Genomic DNA, 25781 nt, shown 5'->3' with positions numbered 1-25781 from the left:
GATCTATTGCAAGTGTTTATTTCTGTTAATGTTGATTATTATTGTTATTACAGCCCATGAAAACACAAAAGTCACTATCTCAGTAAATTAGAATACTTTATAACAACAGCTTGACAAATGTTGCTCTACTGAAATGTATGTTCAGTAAATGCACTCAATACTTGGTCGGGGCTCCTTTTGCATCAATTACTGCATCAATGCGGCGTGGCATGGAGGCGATCAGCCTGTGGCACTGCTGCTGCGTGGCATGGAGGCGATCAGCCTGTGGCACTGCTGAGGTGTTATGGAAGCCCAGGTTGCTTTGATGGCAGCCTTCAGCTCGTCTGAATTGTTAGGTCTGGTGTCTCTCATCTTCCTCTTGCCAATACTCCATAGATTCTCTATGGGGTTAAGGTCAGGCGAGTTTGCTGGCCAATCAAGCACAGTGATACTGTTGTTTTTAAACCAGGTATTGGTACTTTTGGCAGTGTGGACAGGTGCCAAGTCCTGCTGGAGAATGACATTTCCATCTCCAAAAAGCTTGTCGGCAGAGGGAAGCATGAAGTGCTCTAAAATTTCCTGGTAGTCGGCTGCGCTGACTTTGGTCTTGATAAAACACAGTGGACCTACACCAGCAGATGACATGGCTCCCCAAACCATCACTGATGGTGGAAACTTCACACTAGACCTCAAGCAGCTTGGACTGTGGCCTCTCCACTCTTCCTCCAGACTCTGGGACCTTGATTTCCAAATGAAAATTGGAACTCTGGGACCTTGTGGAATGTGTCAATGACTGCCTTCTGGACATCTGTCAGGTCAGCAGTCTTCCCCATGATTGTGGAGCCTCCTGAAACAGACTAAGGGACCTTTTTAAACACTTAGGAAGCCTTTTCAGGTGTTTTTTGTTAATTATTCTAATTTATTGAGATAATGACTCGTGTTTTCATTGGCTGTAAGCCATAATCATCAACATTAACAGAAATAAACACTTGAAATAGATCACTCTGTTTGTAATGACTCTATATAAATATAATGATTTTCACTTTTTGTATTGAAGAAATGAAATAAATTAACTTTTTGATGATATTCTTATTTAGTGAGATGCACCTGTACATGGGTGTTTTCCAGAAACAAGCAGCAGTGGATGTTGCTGAGTGAAAATTGCAAACTGCCATTGTAGTGACCAGTACGGTGTAGCGCCCAGTTCACGCTTCTGGAGACATGCACCCGTAAATTAGGCAGGCTTTCATCGCTACAGAAATACCAAACATGTGGACGCTAACTGCGGTTTAGGTGGCCATTTGTATTTGGGAGAGCACAGAATTTGCCCAATTTTTTTTTTTTTTTTTTTGGGGGGGGGGGGGGGGGGGCATTTTACTTTTCCAGAGCCTTTGTACTACTAGTAACGTGGATGTCCCCTACATTTCCGTTAACAGATGACAGACCTGAGTGGGGACTTTCTTTTTTTTTGTGGATGGAGTTGAAGCTTTCACTGTGATCCAAAATGTTGTGTAAAATGGTAAAATGTTCCCATTTATCCTGTGCCCTACGCTGAGCACTGATATCGGGGTTTCCATTTAAATCTTCGAGTGATTCAGAGGAAACCCCCGAGGGATCCATTCATTATAATGAGGCAGCAGAGTTACTCTGGACTCCGCCTGGACTCTGTTCAGTGGTGTCTTTTTTTTTTTTTTTTCCCCAGAAGTGCACAAAACTGGGGCCAATGATACTTTTATGCACGCCTAATAAAAAAGATGGACACTGCCGGATCACAAGCCAGACGGCATCCACGGTGCCTCCATTTGACTTATTAATGGGAATTATCTATTTCAGAGATTTACACAGAAACCCTGGTGTAAGCACTCAGCGCAGGATATATGTGCGCTGAGCCTCACTGCGATCTTTGGGAGGCAGAATAAACAAATTAGCAGCAGGTGAAGAATGTTTCATTCATTTACGCCGTTCTTCGTGCGGTATAATTGATTAGACGACTTTATTCTTCTTCGGGTCGGTGCGATTACAGATTTATATTGGGTATTTATGATTGACAGCTGTCACACACTAAAAATTTTTTTGCAAAAAATAAATTTTTTCTATAAAAGTTTTTGTGGAAAAGCGCCAAAACATAAAAAAACGATAAATGTAGTATAGCTGTAAACTTACTGACCTGAAGAATAATGCTACCTTATCAATGTCACCACATGTGGAACGCCAAAAAAATATATACAGTACAGACCAAAAGTTTGGACACACCTTCTCATTTAAAGCTTTTTCTGTATTTTCATGACTATGAAAATTGTACATTCACACTGAAGACATCAAAACTATGAATTAACACATGTGGAATTATATACTTAACAAAAAAGTGTGAAACAACTGAAAATGTGTCTTCTATTCTAGGTTCTTCAAAGTAGCCACCTTTCGCTTTGATGACTGCTTTGCACACTCTTGGCATTCTCTTGATGAGCTTCAAGAGGTAGTCACCGGAAATGGTCTTCCAACAATCTTGAAGGAGTTCCCAGAGATGCTTAGCACTTGTTGGCCCTTTTGCCTTCACTCTGTGGTCCAGCTCACCTCAAACCATCAAGATTGGGTTCACGTCTGGTGACTGTGGAGGCCAGGTCATCTGGCGTAGCACCCCATCACTATCCTCCTTGGTCAAATAGCCCTTACACAGCCTGGAGGTGTGTTTGGGGTCATTGTCCTGTTGAAAAATAAATGATGGTCCAACTAAACGCAAACCGGATGGAATAGCATGCAGCTGCAAGATGATGTGGTAGCCATGCTGGTTCAGTATGCCTTCAATTTTGAATAAATCCCTAACAGTGTCACCAGCAAAGCACCCCCACACCATCACACCTCCTCCTCCATGCTTCACGGTGGGAACCAGGCATGTAGAGTCCATCCGTTCACCTTTTCTGCGTCGCACAAAGACACGGTGGTTGGAAACCAAAGATCTCAAATTTGGACTCATTAGACCAAAGCACAGATTTCCACTGGTCTAATGTCCATTCCTTGTGTTCTTTAGCCCAAACAAGTCTCTTCTGCTTGTTGCCTGTCCTTAGCAGTGGTTTCCTAGCAGCTATTTTACCATGAAGGCCTGCTGCACACACTCTCCTCTTAACAGTTGTTGTAGAGATGTGTCTGCTGCTAGAACTCTCTGTGGCATTGACCTGGTCTCTAATCTGAGCTGCTGTTAACCTGCGATTTCTGAGGCTGGTGACTCGGATAAACTTATCCTCAGAAGCAGAGGTGACTCTTGGTCTTCCTTTCCTGGGGCAGTCCTCATGTGAGCCAGTTTCTTTGTAGCGCTTGCTGGTTTTTGCAACTGTGCTTGGGGACACTTTCAAAGTTTGCCCAATTTTTCAGACTGACTGACCTTCATTTCATAAAGTAATGATGGCCACTCGTTTTTCTTTACTTAGAATTTGTATTATGGCAAAAACACAACTGATGGTCCCAACCCCATTTATAAGGCAAGAAATCCCACTTATTAAACCTGACAGGGCACATCTGTGAAGTGAAGACCATTTCTGGTGACTACCTCTTGAAGCTCATCAAGAGAATGCCAAGAGTGTGCAAAGCAGTCATCAAAGCAAAAGGTTGCTATTTTGTAGAACCTAGAATATGACATATTTTCAGTTGTTTCACACTTTTTTGTTAAGTATATAATTCCACATGTTTTAATTCATAGTTTTGATGCCTTCAGTGTGAATGTACAATTTTCATAGTCATGAAAGTACAGAAAAATCTTTAAATGAGAAGGTGTGTCCAAACTTTGTCTGTACTGTATATATACAATTCCTGAATTGTTGGTTTTTGTTTATTCTGCCTCCCAAAAATCAGAATAAAAAGAGATTAAAAAAATGTCACGTCCCGAAAATGGTACCAATAAAAACGTCAACTTGCCCCGCAAAAAGCAAGCCCTTACATGACTGTCAGCCGAAATATGGAAAAATTGTAGCTCTCAAAATATAGCAATGCAAAAACTATTTTTTTTTGGCATTGCTTTATTCTGAGAGCTATAACTTTTTTATTTTTGTGCTCCTCTGCTAAAAATGAAGTGGTGTGAGCTGCATTAATATTCACTGGCTACCAATGAAGCAGTGAAAATATAGGAGCTAGAATATAATTTCCAGGCAGGAACCTCTGCTATAGACTGGATTATCTGGGGGAGTTCCCTGCAGAAATCCTCTGGGTGCTCTTTATGGAGGAGGGCTACAATATTAATGGGTAGAGACCTTTGAGTAAAGGTTCTACTTTAGGCAAAAGGGCTATCGTGCAATATCTGATTGGTTGCACTTTATGAAGGGGGTCTCCCCTCTCCCTTCCAGTTCCCCCCTTTTTTCTATACCCTCTCTCTCTGAAATAGATGGTGATAGTGAGTTAAGCACCTATGTATTATGAGCTGATTCTGGACATTTAGCGGTCCCTTTTAGGTCTATTTAGATCCATGGTGTGTCCTACTGTAGGCACACTCTGGATAGACTGCATACAAGTACGGTGGATTGATTGTTTTGTTATTTTAATATATTATTAAAAGTTAAAATTTTATCATAAGATCCACCGCAGTCAGTGAATTTATTATTTTTGGTGGTGAAAAATCAGTGAGTTGAGAGGTCCTCTTTCAGCGACTAGAGGCTCCTATGAAGACTACTACGGTATTGCAGTAAATACTATAAGCGACTGGACGATCGCAAGCTGAAGTACCCAAAAGGGTTTAAAAGAAGGAAAAAAAAAAGTGTTAAAAATAGAAACTAATAAAAAAAAAAAATATTAAACCATCCTTCTTTTCCTCCATTAACAGTAAAGGAACAAAAAAGTAATAAACATATGTGGTATCGCTGTGTCTGTAAATGTCCAATCTATCAAAATCTAAAGTTAATCCATTTGACTGGTAAATGCCTTAAAAAAATAACAAAAAAGTGATTTTCCAGAATTGCAGTGGATTTTTATGATCACTGCTAAAAAAAATGCAATAAGTAATCAAAATATATCTACTACAAAATGGTATTAATAAAGATGTCAGCTCAGGACGCAAAATACAAGCCCCAGCGCTATTGACGTGAAAATTAAAACTTTGCCGTCTGGACAAAAACATGTAATTTTTACTGAACAATTAAAGCCGTAAAAACAAAACCCAAAAATCTATTGTTTTTAATGTTATGGCACTTGGAAGAAGGGATGCAAGAACAAAAGAGAAATGGAAAAAAAAAAAGTTGTCATGTTGGGAAGGGGTTAAAGCCTGTTTGTAGACCCAGCCCTAGATGTGGACATAGTTTGACATGCTGAAAGGCTGCCATACAGGTTACAAGACAAGATTTTAAAGCGTCAAACCCTCCAGGCAAAATGGACACTGTTATACCAAGTATAGGACCTGATGGGCAGTGCGTGACGCGGGGGCTCGGTGTGTGACCTGTGTCATACACCCATCCTTCAGGCTCTGCACTAGGTAAAAGCTCAGCCGTTTTATCTGAAACCTTTCATACTGAGAAAAAGACAAAACCCACAGACCGTAAACGGCATTTATAGTTTTCTATAGCTACACATCACTGATTAACATAAAAGGTCAGCTTCAGATACAGTGAGATGACTTACTTGGCTGTTTTTCTTCAGGAGGATAGTGGTGCCATCATCTATCTCAAATTCACCATAATCTCTCAAACAGCGCACCTGCAATATGAACAAGCGATAGTTCTTACACCGCTTCTAATACATATAGGATTATTAATTTTAGGAGATGCAGGTGTGCCGCTCGGTATGACATAGAAATATCCAGAGAGTCCATGGTATGTTGAGATGATTGCGGTTTTATTTTCAGTGCCTTTTGAAGTATCTATAACTTCATCAGGAGAAACCACAGAAAGTGACTTTGTGGTTTTCTCCTGATGAAGAAGTTGCAGAAACTTCAAAACGCGTTGAAAATAAAACCTCAATCATCTCAACATGGACTCTCTGGATATTTAGATTTCATACTCACCAGTAGTGCAGCACACCCGCATATCCTACAACTCGTTTCTAGCTTGGACCCCCAGCAGCTGGATTTATATCTTGAGCCCCTACATAGTAGCATCTCACATCCATACCAGATGAGCAATGTCGCATCACCATACAACGCGGTTGTCTGGATATCGCTCTGTGCTTGTTTGTCCCCCCAGCTGTCTCTCATATAGGATTATGAACATACATTTGACTTACTTCAATGTACAGACTTTTTGGGGGCTTCATGTCTTGTGTAATGTCCAGTCCTTCTTCACCTCCCAGAGATCTCATGTATGTGGCCAAAGACTTCTTGTATTGATTAAACCAATCCGTCTATAATCAGAAGAAGAGAAATTAAAAAGCTGCGCTCACACCTCGAGTACAGCTGCATGTGTGAGCAAATATGTCCTGAACACCAGAAGTGGGTGCGGGAAAGCCTTCCTAAAGGCGTACAGTATATCTCTATGTCATTAGGGAAGGCGTGATTGGATTTATTATTGACACTTTTAATATACAGATCCCACTTACAACTGATCCACAACATAAGCAAAGAAAATCCAGAAAAGTCATAAATGCTAAAAACTTCAAAGAAGCCCCGCATCGACCAACGACTGTGAACCCCATGTGTGTGCAGGCCTGACTGCTATCCTGACACCACTGCAGGGACGTGGTGACTGGCAGCAGCCTATTGCCCCTTTCCATGTTTATGGCGGAGGCAGCAGAACTAGCCGCCGGACACACAATGACCGCCCTTAGTAAAAACCATGAAGCGCACCTCCTCTGCAGACATGTGGAACCTCAAAGCATTGGGCAGCACGCTGCCATACTCCCATCGAAGAGCACGGATCCGCAGCATACGGTCATATCTGGGAAGAGATACAATCTGTGAATACATTCTGTTGCTGAGGAAAGCTTTTCTCTACACAGCTCATACCACACTATCCTAGAAAACAAACTTATGTCTCCTAAACCGAAGAGCAATGATATCTCCCTAATACACAGCTTTCCTATACGTCATATTTGCTGATTTTCACCAAGACGTAATGGCAACTGGTCTCAGAATGTCCATAAGCAGAGCAGATCTCACAGTAAGGTTATGCATGACAAGTGATATTAAACTATTTTTCTCTAAAATGCCCTGATATAGGAAGTCAAGGCTGGAAGGTATAAAAACATGCTTATGATCCTTCACCTCCAATTTCAGACAGATCAGTCCAATGGATGACATCATACACACCCGAGTATGAACCTGAAAATATTACGGTATTTAGGGTCTCCTAGTTAGAACCAATTGATTCAAAACCTTGGAGTCAAATGGAATTTCTGGGGAAAACATGTTATCAGCCAGCCACAGGATAGGTAATAACTTGTGGAATAAAGGGGGTCCGACCACCAGAACAGGGAACTTTTATCCCTGTGAGAATGGAGTGCCAGTGAGCAAGCTTGACCTGCGCTCCACTTATTCCCCTATAGGGCTGCACTTTGCTTTTTCTGGCAGCCCCACAGAGAATAAATGGGTCGGTCTTCGTGCGTCAGAACTACCTCTCCAGTTTGTAACAAGAATAAGAGTTCCTAGACAGGAATGAAAAATTCCCACTCCAGGTCCCAGTTGTGGAACATCCGCTGATCAGAAAATTTACATTGGACAATCCCTTTAATTAGTGAACCACATAGAAAGAACAGTAGATGTCAGCAAGCTTATATCCACATCCCATGCAGGAAAATCCGCTGCATGTGAACCCATCCTAACACTACACTCGTGACCAAGCCTGCGATTTTTCTTTTTTCTTACACACAATGGTAAAAGGTTTGCCATACCCATTAACCCTTAGCGATGGGCGCCATTATTGGGGCTCAAGAGCTGAACTAGCTTGCATCGCACCAACTTAACTTCTTAAATGCCGTGATAGCAGCATTTTAAAGACCTCTAAGATAACTATTCTAAGTTCAAGGCCCATCAGCCTCCCATGCACCCAGATCCTAGGGTGCCGATGGCTTCCATAGCAGCACGGTGCCTTTTGAGGGCCTCCATCTCTGACATGGTCATGATCATAGCAGACCATTGCAATACACTACAATACTGGGGTATTGCAATGCATTGAATAGGCAATCAAGTGATCACTGGTTCAAAGTCCCTTATGGGACTAATACAAGTTGCACACAAAAAACTAAAAACATTATTTAAATCATGCAATGCATAAAAACACATTTGATATTGCCAAAACGAATAAACTCTAAAAATATTTATCCATAAGGAGAACTCTAAAACACAGGAAAAAATGCCAGAATTGATGTTTTATCGATCACACAGAAAAAAAAAGAAAAATGCAACAAGAAGTGATAAAAACTGCATATATTCCCCAACAAAAAGGTAGTCTCGTTGCGTAAAAAAACGCAAGTGATTTCATGAAGAAAAAACAAAGAGAAAAAGTGACAGTATAAATTGAATTGCATTGGTATTTCTCTTTACCAGTTCACGGCACTTGAAATTTTTGTATCTATTTTTCTGGTACATTGTATGGTAAAATCAATGGTGTCATTCAAAATTAGAACTCATCCTCCAAAAAAACTAGCCCCTTTTGTAAGTCAAATGGAAAAATAAGAAAAAAGATTATTAAATGTAATGGTACTTGGAAGAAGAAAAAAAAAAAAGGACCTAAATATTTTTATTTTCCAATTCCAACAATTCAAAACATTAAGCAGCCTAAGTGCAACTTACAGATACGCCACAATGCACCGTCGATTTCGTAGAAGACAACAATGGCGGAATTTAATTGTTGGTATCAATTCACTCCGGTTTTCAGTTTTTGCTTCATTGCTGTAGTAGAAAAAAAATCTGTTACAACCAGCATTGCCATCACTGGCTCCAAGAACACTGGTCACACATTTTGGGGATTACCGTATTTTTTGGACTATAAGACGCACTGGACCATAAGATGCACACAGGTTTAGAGGTGGAAAATAGGGGGAAAAAAGCTCCTATGGCATGCTGGGAGTCATAGTTCCCCACATTTATGTCATGTGTTTGCCCTGAGAACTATAACTCCCAGCATGTCCTTCAGCTCTTATGTCATGCTGGGAGTTATAGTTCACCACAGGAGTGGTACAGTGTTTAATGACATGTGCTTTTTCTTTTTATACTTTACTTCTACCTTATAATGCTTGCCTCTCATTCTGGATAGGCAGGGAGCGGGGTCACACTGGCTGGGGGCTGCGGAAGCGATGGAGCGGTGTTACCCAGTGCGCGCCACCATGAATTCACTATGGCCGCGCTAGACATCAGGAGTGGGCGGTCTCCCGGCCAGACCGGGCGTTGCAGTGACGTTACTAAGAGGTTCAGGGTATTAGTTTTAGTTCATGTCCTCTTATTTTGGGGGTTAAAAATCAAGCTATGGTTTGTAAACGGTTTGGGTGGTAATGTCCAGCAAAACCCCAAATTGGATGTATGCCCATAAGACTGGCGCTAATTAATGGTACAACCATTTCTTTTCATGAAAAGTGGGTACCAAACATTCATAACAGAAACAAGCAGGGCAGGTACTCGCCTTCCCCGGCTCCAGCACTGTCTCTCTGACGCCACTTAGTTCTCAGTGTTTTGGCTGCAATGCTGATGTCACCAGCTCGCATCACTGCTGCAGCCAATCACTGAGCTCAGCATATATCCATCTCCTGGTCCTCCCGCTAGCCCATACCCCTGCTGCACTTTCCCTGATGCCAGAACTGAATGGCTGCCTGGACAGCACCAGTTGATAGCCCGACCTCTGGAGTGGGAAGTGGCATTCGTTCCTCTGGGGAAAGTGCACGCCTTGGTGCCCCGCTACTAGCCCCCCAGGATTGGGGAAAGACAATTTCCTCTGGTCTTCTATACCTGGTCTCTGGCTGCAAATACTGCTAAGACTCCTATCTCCACAGATTTGTGTGCCATAACAATGAGCATAAACTACCTGGGTCAGGAAAAGCCCACAAAAATACTTTAGTGACTTGCGTCTAGTATCTTCCTGCGTACACTGTGGCGATCTCAGTCCTCTTGAATATAACATTAAAATAATAAATATCACCCCCTCTTCTACCCTAACACACCAATAAAAGTGCCACCACCCTGCACTGGTGAGTGATAGTAACCCCTCCACGTCTAGGAAGCTTTATTTAATTAGTATGAATTTTAGTTGCACCGTTAAAAATAAATCAATATACAAGTTTGGTATCACTGTGATTGCACTGACCTGGAGACTCAGGTTTCCAAGTCATTTTTTTACCAACGATGAATGCTGTAAAACATACATGTCAAACTCTGGCCCGTACGCCAAATCTGGCCAAAAAGGGTGATTATCTTTGGCCCACGACACCAGGACCACCACCCCTATGTGGGCCCACTATACCGCGTGGAGGACTATGTGGGGGCCCATTATACCGAATGGAGGACTATGTGGGGGCCCATTATACCGAATGGAGGACTATGTGGGGGCCCATTATTCTATATCCTGATTGGCCTGTGACTTTGTCCAAATTTTTTCTTTTGGCCCGAGTTTGATATCCCTGCTGTAAAGGGAAAACCCAAAAAGAGAGTCGGAATTGAACATTTTTTTTACCACTTCACTTGGATTTTTTTTTACCAGTATTCCGTACATTTTATGCTAAAATGGATGGTGTTATTCCAAAGTACAACTTGTCCAGCAACAAAAACCCAAAAACAAACCAAGCCCTCATACAGTAACGTTTTTTGGATGAAGAAGAGGTAAAAAAACAAAATAGTAAAATTGAAAAGTAGCTCAAACATGAAGGGGTTGAAGTCAGGTGTGTTTTATAGTTTGAACAATAAGGTACTTCCTTTTGTGCTTTTTTACTGTTACTTTGGCTTCAGGAGACAAAAAAACAACCCTTTTTTTTTTTGTTAATGTTGCCATAAATTTTGGCCATTGCTGAGGCATCATGTTAAGGTTGATAAGGCCCAGTAGGAATATCATATAGTCCTGGTGTAGCACGGTAATATCTTCAGGTTACTCACACGTCGCCTTGATTCTGCTCATACAGAGCTTTCATCTCCTCCAGGACCTGTCTGATTCCATCCTCCTAAAAAAAAGGTAAGACAGGTAATTATTTTTTTTGTGTGTATCTAGAATTTGCTGATTCTGAGAATTGTACGGCAGCAATGTAGCACCAAGATAAAAAGACAGTTTTTAGGAAACCTTTGGTTAAAGTGACATCTCCCAGACTGAAAAGTGACCATGTATTTCCCCTATCTAGTGTCTTCCATTTGCCTCCCATTGCTCCCTCTGCTCAGATCAGCAGTCTTCCTCTTGCTTTCAATATGGCTCCCACAAACGCAGGGGCAGTGTAGTGGTGTCAGCGACAAGCCTTCCCCGTGCTGTGAGATTGTAAGAAAAGGGAAGGCAGGAGGAATGGGGCGCTGATAGGAGCGGAGGAGGCAGATGGAGGACACCATGTAGGGTGACTATATGTAATGCAGGTGGCAGAATGCAACGCTCAGAGTCTCAAAATGAGGGCAGTCAAATAGCTATAAATAACACACACACACATATTATATATATATATTTCAAAGCTGACAGGGATTGTAACAGGGGTCAGTAATGAGATCAATAACATACATATGAAATAGCAATAAAATCCTTCTCTAAAATACTGTATCTAGCCCAAATATGGGATTAATCACTGAAGTCCATCGGTTCTGCAAATGGCCCTAGCGGGGGTCTCCGGATATTCCCGCTAGGCCTTTAAGTCTTTTTCTGACAAAGTCAATGAGATCCTGTTTGGCTTGTTCCACCTCACTCGTCCCCCTTCCAACCTGATACACTAAACCCGATTGTTCCCGGTACCATGAGGGAGCGGTTGAAGTGACAGCCCTGTTCAGTGATGACACTCATCGGCACGACTCGTTTCTATCCTCTCTTTGTCCTGTCAATTGGGGCGATTTACCATGTCGTGGGTAGGAGGGTCTTGTACATTTCCTTAATATTGTATCCAAGTCCTGGTCCTCTTCCGTAGCAGTGACACCCGAGGGACCGCTGCGCTGAATCCCGCGCTCGTTCACCGGCAGCCACCCGTCTAGCCTTACCGGTCTCTAACCCCGGTCTCTCTCGCTGGTTCCTTCTGCGCGTCCGGCCTGCGTCACGTCTCTCCCTGTTTCTGGCGCCGAAATCACCTCAGGCACTGCGCGCTTGACAGTTAAATTTTGAAATTCTTTGCTGGAGGTCACCTGACCAGGTCCAGCGTGCGAACTTGAAATGCTCACCAGATGGCGCTCTCTCCTTATTACATACAGTACAGACCAAAAGTTTGGACACACCTTCTCATTTAAAGATTTTTCTGTATTTTCATGACTATGAAAATTGTACATTCGCACTGAAGGCATCAAAACTATGAATTAACACATGTGGAATTATATACTTAACAAAAAAGTGTGAAACAACTGAAAATATGTCTTATATTCTAGGTTCTTCAAAGTAGCCACCTTTTGCTTTGATGACTGCTTTGCACACTCTTGGCATTCTCTTGATGAGCTTCAAGAGGTAGTCACCGGAAATGGTTTTCACTTCACAGGTGTGCCCTGTCAGGTTTAATAAGTGGGATTTCTTGCCTTATAAATGGGGTTGGGACCATCAGTTGTGTTGTGCAGAAGTCTGGTGGATACACAGCTGATAGTCCTACTGAATAGACTGTTAGAATTTGTATTATGGCAAGAAAAAAACAGCTAAGTAAAGAAAAACGAGTGGCCATCATTACTTTAAGAAATGAAGGTCAGTCAGTGCGAAAAATTGGGCAAACTTTGAAAGTGTCCCCAAGTGCAGTTGCAAAAACCATCAAGCGCTACAAAGAAACTGGCTCACATGAGGACCGCCCCAGGAAAGGAAGACCAAGAGTCACCTCTGCTTCTGAGGATAAGTTTATCCGAGTCACCAGCCTCAGAAATCGCAGGTTAACAGCAGCTCAGATTAGAGACCAGGTCAATGCCACACAGAGTTCTAGCAGCAGACACATCTCTACAACAACTGTTAAGAGGAGAGTGTGTGCAGCAGGCCTTCATGGTAAAATAGCTGCTAGGAAACCACTGCTAAGGACAGGCAACAAGCAGAAGAGACTTGTTTGGGCTAAAGAACACAAGGAATGGACATTAGACCAGTGGAAATCTGTGCTTTGGTCTGATGAGTCCAAATTTGAGATCTTTAGTTCCAACCACCGTGTCTTTGCGCGACGCAGAAAAGGTGAACGGATGGACTCTACATGCCTGGTTCCCACCGTGAAGCATGGAGGAGGAGGTGTGATGGTGTGGGGGTGCTTTGCTGGTGACACTGTTGGGGATTTATTCAAAATTGAAGGCATACTGAACCAGCATGGCTACCACAGCATCTTGCAGCGGCATGCTATTCCATCCGGTTTGCGTTTAGTTGGAGCATCATTTATTTTTCAACAGGACAATGACCCCAAACACACCTCCAGGCTGTGTAAGGGCTATTTGACCAAGAAGGAGAGTGATGGGGTGCTACGCCAGATGACCTGGCCTCCACAGTCACCAGACCTGAACCCAATCGAGATGGTTTGGGGTGAGCTGGACCGCAGAGTGAAGGCAAAAGGGCCAACAAGTGCTAAGCATCTTTTGGAACTCCTTCAAGATTGTTGGAAGACCATTTTCAGTGACTACCTCTTGAAGCTCATCAAGAGAATGCCAAGAGTGTGCAAAGCAGTCATCAAAGCAAAAGGTGGCTACTTTGAAGAACCTAGAATATAAGACATATTTTCAGTTGTTTCACACTTTTTTGATAAGTATATAATTCCACATGTGTTAATTCATAGTTTTGATGCCTTCAGTGTGAATGTACAATTTTCATAGTCATGAAAATACAGAAAAATCTTTAAATGAGAAGGTGTGTCCAAACTTTTGGTCTGTACTGTACATCTCGCACTGATTCTCTGAAAGACTTTTTTATTACATTCCTCCCTCCTTTTAGATCGCCAGTCCCCGGGCGAGTGGATATTTGCGAGATTGATGCCTCCTTCGAGGCAGCGTAAGTTCAGACAAGGGTTGAGCACACTTGTTTTCTGTTGAATCTGAAACCAGATAAACTCCTCGAGCATATCGGTTAGGACTGGAGGGATCCCGGCATTAGCCCGTTCAGTTCTGCGGGGTTCCTCCCACGAAGGTGATTCCAGGGTATCTGAAATCAAGCAGTGAAGATGGTAAATCACCTCCTGATCCATTTTGTATCCCACTCGGGACTGAAGGGCTCAATTGCATTGTAGCCCATCCTTCTTGGTCTTCCAGACTCCCTATGTGGGGCACTTCAGTTAATTTTTCCGCAGGCTCTATTCTGTTACAATCCTCTGCTTCGGACGAACAGGGTCGTAGCATATTACGGTGCAACTCCCTAGATGTTGTGGCATCACCCCCTTCAGGCCTAACCTCGTAGACTGAATCCCAACCAATTTGGCCCTTACTAACACACGGTCTACTGGTCGGATTGGGCTCACTGAAATCGGGGGCCGCTCTGTCTGCTCTACTTCCTAAAACTTCTCCGCAACCAACTTTCTCACTGTATGAAGCTACCGTCTGTGTTCTCGAATCCAGGTACTCGGACTGTTGTATGGACCGGGATCTTCTGAGTCTAGCTCCAGCTCAGTAATCGCTCGTCCATTCCTTCCAAACAACAGCATACAGGGTGTGTAACCAGTAGTCGCATGAACAAGATTATTATACACCCACACCAACTCTGACACGAACTCGGGCCATTTCATTTTCTTGTCCTCTTCCAACGTCCGTAACATCTGCAACAAGGTTCGGTTGAAGCGCTCACATGCCCCATTTCCCTGGGGGTGATAGGGCAATGTTCGAGATCTGTTGATCCCATAGATATATAACTCATCCATGACTCGCCCTTGGAAGCAGGCCCCTTGGTCAGAATGTATCCGCTTACGGACACCCATAGATCCGAATGAAACCTTGACAAATGGCTTTGGCTGCGGTTTCTGCCGTCTGATCCCGAGTAGGTGTCACCACTGCAAACTTGGGGAAGTGATCGGTCATTACCAAACAACGCCCGTAGCCATTGTATGAAGTTCCGATCGTCAGATAATCGATCATCAGAACCTCTAATGGTGCAGAAGTTCGGATGCTCCGAATGGGAGCTCTTTGTTCAGGGGGCTTGCTCAACTCACACTGCCGACACTTTTGGCAAACTTCTTCAATTTCTTGCCGCAGTTGGGGCCAATATACCAGTCTTTGTAACCACCGGAAAGTCTTCTCCACGCCGAAGTGGGCACCTCTTCCATGAGCCTCCTGGGCTAATTGTGTTACTAGTGTTCCTGGGACTAATACCTGCCAGGTCACATCAAACTCTCGAGGTAGCTGGACTTTCCGGCATAGCAAGCCACCCTTCAAGAGTCTTTCCCACTGACCTAAGATTTGTAGGGTAGTTGGGAGTGAAGCAGCTCTAACCTCCTAGTCGGGTCTCTGACCTAGAGAGACCCATTCCCTAAGCTGGGTCGAACTGTTGCAACTGTATCCACTCGTCTCTTGAGCTACCCAGGATTTGAGTGGGCCTTGCCTTTTCTTTGGAGTTCTGAGCATCGATTACAGCTGCAGTGAATTGACGAAAATCCGGAATCTAGTCACCTTCCAGCTCTTCATCTATATTTCTCTTCGGCCCCATCTGAGTGACCTGGGACAGAGCATCTGCATGGGTGTTCAGAGCCTTAGACCGATATGCAATTTTTTACTGATATTTAGACATCCTTGCAACAAGTGGTTGTTGCAATGCGTCCAACTTTGCGTTTTCCAAATGAGCCAAAGGATTATTGCTCATCCGCACTTGTACTTCTGAACTTGACAAGTACTCCGCAAATTTCTCAGTCATGGCCCATACCAGTGCCAGTAGCTCCAGTTTAAATGAACTGTAGTTATCTGGATTCTTCTCAGTGTCCCGGAGTGTCCGACTGGCATACGCGATCAGCCGCTCTTTTCCTTCTCGCACTTGAGCCAACACTGCTCCCAGTCCATGTAGACTTCCATCCATGTACAATACAAAAAGCTGTGAGAAATCAGCATAGACCAGTATTGGGGCGTTCGTTAGCGCCATTTTCAATGCTCGAAAAGCCTCTTCTTGTCGTGGTCCCCACTGAATAGGTTGCCGCTTTGCTCCTCCAGCCGTTGCCCTCAGTAATTCATTGAGCGGGACCGCAATCTTAGCAAAGTTTTTTATGAATCTGCGGTAATATCCAGCGAGTCCTAGAAATGCTCTCAACTCCCTTAAGTTGACTGGTGTGGGCCACTTCTGCACTACAGCTACTTTTTCAGCAGTGGAATACACTCCCGCACTGGACACAGTTTTTAATTTCTTAAAAAAGTTTAAAATATCCAATAAATTTCGTTCCACTTCACGATTGTGTCCCACTTGTTGTTGATTCTTCCCCAAAAAAATAGAATTTTATATCTTTATGTTTGAAGCCAGAAATGTGGCAAAAGGTAGAAAAGTTCAAGGGGGCCAAATACTTTCACAATGCACTCCTTCTATTACATTTACATACAAATGAATGGTCACTATTCAGTTTCCAGGTTGGAAGGTCACTATTGTTATCATTTGAGTTTCCCCATGACAATTTAATTATGTCGGGCTCACATATCATTTGTAACCTACGCACGGGGTAGCTGATAAATGTATGATCACAGGGGGCCTCACTGAGCACAACAGGGGTCCAGTGTCCATAGTCTGACTGCAGCAGTGGTCGCCTATAAGCACTTCTATTGCAATCACCGCCTATGTGAATGACGAAGACACGGAGGTTCAGCAATCTGCCATTTCCCTCTATCCAATACTTTTAACAAAACAGTAGTGAGCATGTGCGACCACCGCTTCATTCAAATGGAGGACTTTTATTTTTATGAACATTTTTCAGTTTTATAAAAATACATCACCGAAATATGTACAAAGGTTGTTTAGCTTCCAATAACTATATATATATATACACATATAACATTTCTGTCATAAGTCAGTGTAGTAATATTGTCCTGTAACCTAATATTTAGCAATTAATAAATGATCTTTAATAATGATGTCAACGCCAATAAAGATTCTTTGTAAAGACTGTAGTGGGTCTCATCCTCCTCTGTGGCTTTGTGTCTCCATATAATAGACATATCATGTATTGGGAAGCTAATCAACGTCATGGGGTGGGGAACCTCTTTGGGATATAATGATATCAAATGTTTTTTTTTCATTCCTTTATTTTTAAAGCGTGGGAAAAAAAGAGGCCGATTAAAAAAAGTAAAACAATATAAAAATTCTAAAGCTTTTTTTTGTTCCCCTGCAGTACAAGGGTATTGCAACATATAGGAAAACCGCAGTTCTCCTATGGCACTCAGCCTGTAGCGGTAGAAATCTCTCCATTACTATCCCCTGGGCTTGATGCCAGCACCCCAACTACCATTACCACGGTTGCCACCGCACCAGGGCAATCGGGAAGAGCCGGGCAAAGCGCCAGAATTGGCACATCTCAAGTGATGCACCAGTACTGAGGCGGGTATGGGCAGGTATTTTTAGGCTGGGAATGGCCCAATAACCAGTGACCTTCTCAACCTGATAATATATACCTACAGCTGTCTGCTTTACCTTGGCTGGTTCCGAAAAATAGGGGGGGGGACCCCCACATAATTTTTTTTAACAGGTTAAATAATGCTAACCACCATTGTGTGCCACATGAAAGGCACTAACGGGTGCAAGTTTATTACACGAAGGAGGCTTGTGACATAAATCTGCAGGATATATATCTATTCTCTCTCTATATAAGATTGCTTTATTGGTTTTGTAAACTAGCTTTAAGTTAGAGAGTAGTGTTGAGCATTTCGATACTGTAATATCGGGTATCGGCCGATATTCGCGGTATCGGAATTCCGATACTTAATTCCGATACTTTTACAATATCGGATACCGGAATCGGAAGTTCCCATAATGCCTGCGCTCTGCAGTGTCTGTGAAGGATGACAAGTTGGATGGCAGCGCGATCCAGCCTGTCATCAGAATGCCATCCCAGCGGGGGAGAATTCTCCTGATTGTTTAAAAGCCGGCGGGCGGTATAAAGCCGCCGGCTTTTAAACAATCACACAGCCCCATACTGCTTCCCCGCAGCCTCCCACCCCGATCCTCCGCTCCCCTCGCCACCTCCCATCCCGATCGTAAGTTAGGACCGGGCGGGGAGCGCAGCTCCAAGGAGCGGGGAGTGAAGGACCCGGGCGGGGAAGCCGGCAGTGAAAAGACTTCACCGCCGGCTTTCCCGTTCTGTGCTGCGCTTTCCCGCCGGTTATTTCAAATGAACAGCTGAGGTATCAGCTGATGCCGATCAGCTGTTCATTTGAAGTCGCCGCGTTGCCCTCAGAGGGTTCATGTGAGTTCATGCTTGACTGCATGAACTCACATGAACTTTCCCACGGCCGCACAGGTCAGCCTCACCTCCCAGACCATCAGCCCGTCATGATTAGTGTGTGTGCGGGGTGTGTGTGCGCGATGTTTGTGCGGGTGTGCGCGGTGTCTGTGCGGGTGTGCGCGGTGTCTGTGCGATGTGTGCGGGTGTGTGCGGTGTCTGCGGGTGTGTGCGTGCAGGCAGACATAGGCCGATGTGACACTACTACTCCCATCGGCCTATGTCTGTCCCCCGTCCACTCCTGCCAGCAGGATCAGCTCGATGGGAGCAGTAGTTCCCATCAGACTGATCCTGCTATTTAAATTGCCCTACTGTGTCCCCAATAAATGTTAAATACATGTCATTGGTGGCCAGTGGTTACCTACAATAAATTAGTTCATACATTACCTGTCCCCGCCGATCGCCACCTAAAATAAAGTAAAAAATAAAAAACTACACCTATACTCACCAAGACACCTAATTCCCCGAAGCCATCGATCTCCTGTAATAAAATATAAAATAATAAACCACAACCTTATCCTTACGCCTCCGTAGCAGTCCACGAGTGTCCCACGAAGATCTCCAGTTCAGAGCAGCCACATAGAATGTGACCGCTCTGAACCGCTGCCGCCGCTAGAATGACGGGGCCGTAAGGGTTCACCGGAGTTCAGGCAGCGCTGCTCCGGTTAGCTCCTTTACGGCCCTGCTGTATCGTGAGAAATTCCCACGGTACAGCAGTGCCGTAAAGGAGGTCTCCGGAGCTGCGCTGCCTGAATGCACTCCGGTGACCTCAGTCAGTGGCTCCCGCTGCCGGGAGCGGACGTGTTCCCGGCAGCGTGAGCTTACAGCAGCCATGCACAGCTGTCACCATCTCCAGATGTGACAGCTGTGCATGGGAGATCAGCGCAGGAACGTGGACAGGTAACTATTATTTTAGGTAAACTAAGAATTAAATAAAATTGTGTGTTTTATTTCAAATAAATTATTTTTTTCTGGGTGTAGTGTGTTTTTTCTTTTTAACACTTTGTAGGTTAGTAATGGGGGTGTCTTATAGACGCCCATCATTACTAACCTGGGCTTCATGGCAGCTGGCGCTGACATGAACCCCACCACTATTACCCCCTGCCACCGCACCAGGGCAGCGTGGAAGAGCGAGGCTAAGTGCCAGAGTTGGCGCATCCTATGGATGCGCCATTTCTGGGGCGGCTGACGACTGGTGTTTCTAGCCTGGGAGGGGGCCAATATTCATGGCACCCTTCCTGGGCTATTAATATCAGCCCCCAGCTGTCTGCCTAGCCTTTGCTAGCTATTAAAATAGGGGGGACCCCACGTCATTTTTTGGGGGGGGGTCCCCCATTTTAATAGCTAGTAAAGGCTAGGTATTCAGCTGGGGGCTGATATTAGTAGCCTGGGAAGCTCCGTGGGTTTTACCCCCTTCCCAGGCTTCAAACATCTGCCCCAGCCGTCTGCTTAACCTCCGCTAGAGACTAAAATTATGGGGGATCCCACGCCATTTTTTTTTTAAATAAATCCATTATTTTAACACTAAATGACATTTGAGGAGTTAATAAAGATGCAGTCCCTAAATTATTATTTATTTTTTAATTAATTTTTCCCAAAACTTTTGACGTGGGCTTCGCCATATTTTTGTATGCCAGCCAGGTACAGCATCCAGCTTCTATGAACGCGCCATTTTCCGGGGCGGCTGCGGACTGCAATTTTCAGCGGGGGGCAGAAAGCTTGGGCCTCCCTGCGCTGCAGATTCCATCCCCCAGCTGCCTAGTTGTACCTGGCTGGACACAAAAATAGGGAGAAGCGCCACGTTTTTTTTTTTTTAATTATTTCATGAAATTCATGGAATAATTAAGAAAAAAAGGGCTTCCCAATATTGTTGTGTCCAACCAGGTACAAATAGGCAGCTGGTGGTTGGGGGCAGCCCGTTCCTGCCTGCTGTACCTGGCTGGACCCAAATATAGTGCAAAGCCCCACGTCAATTTTTTTTTAATTATTTCAGGAAATTCATGAAATAATTAAAAAAAAAATACGTGGGGCTTCGCCCTATTTTTGTGTCCAGCCAGGTACAACAAGGCAGCTGGGGGCTGGAATCCGCAGCGCAGGGAGGCCCAAGCTTTCTGGGCCCCACCCGCTGCAAATTGCAGTCCGCAGCCGCCCCGGAAAATGGCGCGTTCATAGAAGCGCCATCTTCTGGCGCTGTACCCAACTCATCCAGGGCCCTGGTGCGGTGGCTCACTGGGTAATAAAGGGGTTAAGGCCAGCTTGGCATTATCAGCTGGCCCTAAGCCCGAAATTCATGGGGTCACGCCAATATTAGACATGACCACCATGAATTTCTAGTAAAGTATTTAAAAAAAACACAAACACCCAGAAAAAAGTCCTTTAATTGAAATAAAGACACAATTCTTTATTGTTCTAAATTAAACCATACTTACAGTCACGCCCATTCCAGCTGAAGCCAACGATCTCCTGCAATAAAAGTAAAATAATAAAGCAACCTCATCCTTACCTTTCCATGGTTCCCAGGACAGCTTCAGCTCTGCTACATCGAGATGACAGGCTGGACCGCAGCAGAACGCTGCCATCCAGCCTGTCATCCCGCAGACACTGAGAAGCGCAGGCATGCTTGCGCTCCTCAGTGTCTCGCTGTGACGGCATCCAGATGAGCCGAGGTCATGTCCAATGAACTCAGCTCACCTCATGCACGTCACTGACAGCGTGGGAAAATTCTCCTGCACTCAGCGCTTCAGCGTGAGAATTTTCCCACGCTGTCAGTGACGTGCATGAGGTGTGCCGAGTTCATTGGACATGACCTCACCTCATGCACGTCACTGACAGCGTGGGAAAATTCTCACGCTGAAGCGCTGAGTGCAGGAGAATTCTCCCACGCTGTCAGTGACGTACATGAGGTGAGCCGAGTTCATTGTCGGCTCATCTGGATGCCGTCACAGCCAGACACTGAGGAGTGGAAGTATGCCTGCGCTTCTCAGTGTCTGCGGGATGACAGGCTGGATGGCAGCGTTCTGCTGCGGTCCAGCCTGTCATCTCGATGTAGCAGAGCTGGAGCCGTCGTGGGAGCCATGGAAAGGTAAGGATGAGGTTGCTTTATTATTTTTCTTTTATTGCAGGAGATCGTTGGCTTCAGCTGGAATGGGCGTGATGGTAAGTATGGTTTAATTTAGAACAATAAAGAATTGTGTGTTTATTTCAATTAAAGGACTTTTTTCTGGGTGTTTGTGTTTTTTTAAATACTTTACTAGAAATTCATGGTGGTCATGTCTAATATTGGCGTGACCCCATGAATTTCGGGCTTAGGGCCAGCTGATAATGCCAAGCTGGCCTTAACCCCTTTATTACCCAGTGAGCCACCGCACCAGGGCCCTGGATGAGTTGGGTACAGCGCCAGAAGATGGCGCTTCTATGAACGCGCCATTTTCCGGGGCGGCTGCAGACTGCAATTTGCAGCGGGTGGGGCCCAGAAAGCTTGGGCCTCCCTGCGCTGCAGATTCCAGCCCCCAGCTGCCTAGTTGTACCTGGCTGGACACAAAAATAGGGCGAAGCTCCACGTTTTTTTTTTTTAAATTCATGGAATAATTAAGAAAAAAAGGGCTTCCCTATATTGTTGTGTCCAACCAGGTACAAATAGGCAGCTGGTGGTTGGGGGCAGCCTGTTCCTGCCTGCTGTACCTGACTGGACACAAATATAGGGCGAAGCCCCACATCAATTTTTTTTAATTATTTCATGAATTTCCTGAAATGATTTAAAAAAAATTGACGTGGGGCTTCGCACTATATTTGTGTCCAGCCATGTACAGCAGGCAGGAACGGGCTGCCCCCAACCACCAGCTGCCTATTTGTACCTGGTTGGGCACAACAATATAGGGAAGCCCTTTTTTTCTTAATTATTCCATGAATTTCAAAGAAATAATTTAAAAAAAAAATGCGTGGGGCTTCGCCCTATTTTTGTGCCCAGCCAGATACAACTAGGCAGCTGGGGGCTGGAATCCGCAGCGCAGGGAGACCCAAGCTTTCTAGGCCACCCCCGCTGCAAATTGCAGTCCGCAGCAGAAAATGGCGCGTTCATAGAAGCGCCATCTTCTGGCGCTGTACCCAACTCATCCAGGGCCCTGGTGCGGTGGCTCACTGGGTAATAAAGGGGTTAAGGCCAGCTTGGCATTATCAGCTGGCCCTAAGCCCGAAATTCATGGGGTCACGCCAATATTAGACATGACCACCATGAATTTCTAGTAAAGTATTTAAAAAAACACAACACCCAGAAAAAAGTCCTTTAATTGAAATAAACACACAATTCTTTATTGTTCTAAATTAAACCATACTTACCATCACGCCCATTCCAGCTGAAGCCAACGATCTCCTGCAATAAAAGTAAAATAATAAAGCAACATCATCCTTACCTTTCCATGGCTCCCACGACAGCTTCAGCTCTGCTACATCGAGATGACAGGCTGGACCGCAGCAGAACGCTGCCATCCATCCTGTCATCCCGCAGACACTGAGAAGCGCAGGCATACTTCCACTCCTCAGTGTCTGGCTGTGACGGCATCCAGATGAGCCGAGTTCATGTCCAATGAACTCAGCTCACCTCATGTACGTCACTGACAGCGTGGGAAAATTCTCCTGCACTCAGCACTTCAGCGTGAGAATTTTCCCACGCTGTCAGTGACGTGCATGAGGTGAGCTGAGTTCATTGGACATGAACTCGGCTCATCTGGATGACGTCACAGAGAGACACTGAGGAGCGCAAGCATGCCTGCGCTTCTCAGTGTCTGCGGGATGACAGGCTGGATGGCAGCGTTCTGCTGCGGTCCAGCCTGTCATCTCGATGTAGCAGAGCTGAAGCTGTCGTGGGAACCATGGAAAGGTAAGGATGAGGTTGCTTTATTATTTTACTTTTATTGCAGGAGATCGTTGGCTTCAGCTGGAATGGGCGTGATGGTAAGTATGGTTTAATTTAGAACAATAAAGAATTGTGTGTTTATTTCAATTAAAGGACTTTTTTCTGGGTGTTTGTGTTTTCTTTTAACTTTGACTATGGGGTTAGTAATGGGGGTGTCTTATAGACGCCTCTCCATTACTAACCTGGGCTTGATGTCAGCTGGCATTATAAGCTGACATCAACCCCAACCCTATTACCCCCTGCCACCGCACCAGGGCAGCGTGGAAGAGCGAGGCTAAGTGCCAGAATTGGCACATCCTATGGATGCGCCATTTCTGGGGCGGCTGACGGCTGGTGTTTCTAGCCTGGGAGGGGGCCAATATTCATGGCACCCTTCCTGGGCTATTAATATCAGCCCCCAGCTGTCTGCCTAGCCTGTGCTAGCTATTAAATTAGGGGGGACCCCACGTTATTTTTTTTGGGGGGGTTCCCCCATTTTAATAGCTAGTAAAGGCTAGGTATTCAGCTGGGGGCTGATATTAGTAGCCTGGGAAGCTCCGTGGGTATTACCCCCTTCCCAGGCTTCAAACATTTGCCCCAGCTGTCTGCTTAACCTCCGCTAGAGCCTAAAATTAAGGGGAACCCCACGCCAATTTTTTTTTAAATAAATCCTTTATTTTAACACTAAATGACAAGTACAGTAATCAACACTGTCACTGTACTTCATATATATGTGACTGACATGTTTCTATCTATCTAATCTATGTGTGATTCTCTATTCTTTCTATTCTAAATTGTCGGGTACAGATGCTGAATTGCCGGCCGGCTTTCTTAAAGAGACGGTGCATGAAAACACTATTATTTTTTTAAATAAATCCTTTACACTAAATGACAAGTACAGTAAGCAACACTGTCACTGTACTTCATATATATGTGACTGACATGTTTCTATCTATCTAATCTATGTGTGAAGCTCTATTCTTTCTGTTGTAAATTGTCGGGTACCGGTGTATGCCGCTGATGAATTGCCGGCTTTTCATGTCATTCTACATTATTCTTAGTTGTTTTCCTTCATGTAGAATTAACCTACAAGGAAAGAAAGGGTTTATTTTCATTCCGATATTTCTGTCCCATTGACTTGCATTGGTTTCCGGTATCGGAATCGGCGATATCCGATACTTTTTGGGTATCGGCCCGATCCAATCCGATACGATATTTCCTGATATCGGAAGGTATCGCTCAACACTATTAGAGAGAATTACAGTATGTAAAAGATGACATTAAAAACACATTGTATACAGATGCTAGATGAAAAAAAAATAGCACACTCATCCTACGTTTTACAGTCAATATTGGAGGTTTTTTTTACGCAGATGTGAGCAGTACAGTCCAATGCATCTGAACCCCACACAGGCCGCTAGCCAATAGCAGAGCAGTTTTCGGGCTGGTGGGGTTTTGAACACCATGACTTTACCCCTAGTGACAGCCATTTATAGATCACAGGCCCCATCAGTCACAGGAGGAGCCACCACTAGTGGCCATGTTTGTTCAGCTCTCTCTAGTGACTTCCCTTGGAGTTCAGCACTTCCATAGAAGTTAATGGAGAAGGACCAGGAACGATGGAGAGCGGCATCCAGACATTTAGGGCACAGCCTTCCTCCCATATAACATGTCATGTAGGGTAGTTCATCCATGTGACAGTGCATACAACCAGTTAGAAGACTACAAGTCCCACAATGCCATACACTGCTAAAAGAAAGACCAGGCAGCTGATAACAGAGTACAGTTACAGCCTCCATCTTATCACTCACGTTAAACGCAGGTAACTGTCCTTCCGTGGCCCGCTGCAGCTCCCGGATCAGCTCTATGGCTTTCTCACAGAACATGCTCGTCCCGTACAAGACAGCAGCATCAACACTAGAGCTCCCGCCACAGAGGGGACACACACAGCTCACTGCGCAGCCGTACGACGTGTCTGTGAAGCGCCTCCCGCCATGTCTACTCCTGGCAAATCTCTAGCAGCAGCCGGAATACTCAGCTATGTAATCCTATGCCACCTCCCTGGTATGTGACCGTGAGTACTACATTACCGTCGTTACTAGTTTTCTGCCTTATCACAACATCAGTTATTTTAAAAGCCTATATTTGCTTTGCCCTTAACAAATATGGCAGCTCGGAATTCCCTAGAAGAGCCCGAAGCAGAGCAAAAGCTGTCCGAGACGCCGCTGAAATTGGCGCCGAGTATCACCTGGCCAATGAGGGAGGGCTTTCGCCCACGGGTCCTGGCTACGGTAGCTGAGCAGGGACAATTGTTATTTGAGGCTTATGATCGCCGTGGAACTCATGCGTAGCTGGTGGCCGCGGGGTCGCAGGTGAGTCCGGCACATACACCCCCGTATTGTAAGCAGCAGGGGGCGCCCGTGACACTGCTGTGTGTGGGCGAGGAGCACGATGACGTCATCTGGAGCTGTGATGTCAGACTGCTCCTCATCTGCAGCAATGC

General features: G+C 44.7%; 2 protein-coding genes across 3 annotated transcripts in view; one reads left to right on the top strand and one right to left on the bottom strand.

The window, feature by feature from the left end:
• GINS1 (GINS complex subunit 1) overlaps positions 1-25674 on the bottom strand; it is a 28215-nt gene extending 2541 nt beyond the window's left edge. Inside the window, exons 1-7 of one of the 2 annotated variants that reach the window (XM_073672520.1) lie at positions 25090-25674; positions 10967-11031; positions 8681-8779; positions 6737-6827; positions 6178-6294; positions 5578-5652; positions 44-836 (exon numbers count right to left, since the gene is read on the bottom strand). In XM_073672520.1, the coding sequence (XP_073528621.1) occupies positions 669-836; positions 5578-5652; positions 6178-6294; positions 6737-6827; positions 8681-8779; positions 10967-11031; positions 25090-25164 (690 nt within the window). In that variant the 5' untranslated portion in view covers positions 25165-25674 and the 3' untranslated portion in view covers positions 44-668. Of the gene's footprint in view, positions 1-43; positions 837-5577; positions 5653-6177; positions 6295-6736; positions 6828-8680; positions 8780-10966; positions 11032-25089 lie in introns of those variants that run through there. The other variant, XM_073672522.1, reaches the window with a different exon arrangement.
• Positions 25467-25781, top strand: part of ABHD12 (abhydrolase domain containing 12, lysophospholipase) — an 87864-nt gene continuing 87549 nt past the window's right edge. The window contains exon 1 of the mRNA XM_073672519.1: positions 25467-25650. Within this exon, the coding sequence (XP_073528620.1) occupies positions 25604-25650 (47 nt within the window). The 5' untranslated portion in view covers positions 25467-25603. The remainder of the gene's footprint in view (positions 25651-25781) is intronic.

This window comes from Phyllobates terribilis, unplaced genomic scaffold (assembly GCF_046119375.1).
Source record: "Phyllobates terribilis strain yellow unplaced genomic scaffold, ASM4611937v1 Scaffold_3__8_contigs__length_932513732, whole genome shotgun sequence".
Taxonomy (NCBI): Eukaryota; Metazoa; Chordata; class Amphibia; order Anura; family Dendrobatidae; genus Phyllobates; species Phyllobates terribilis.
Note: the sequence above shows the minus strand (reverse complement) of the source record. Positions and strands in the feature narration are given on the sequence as shown.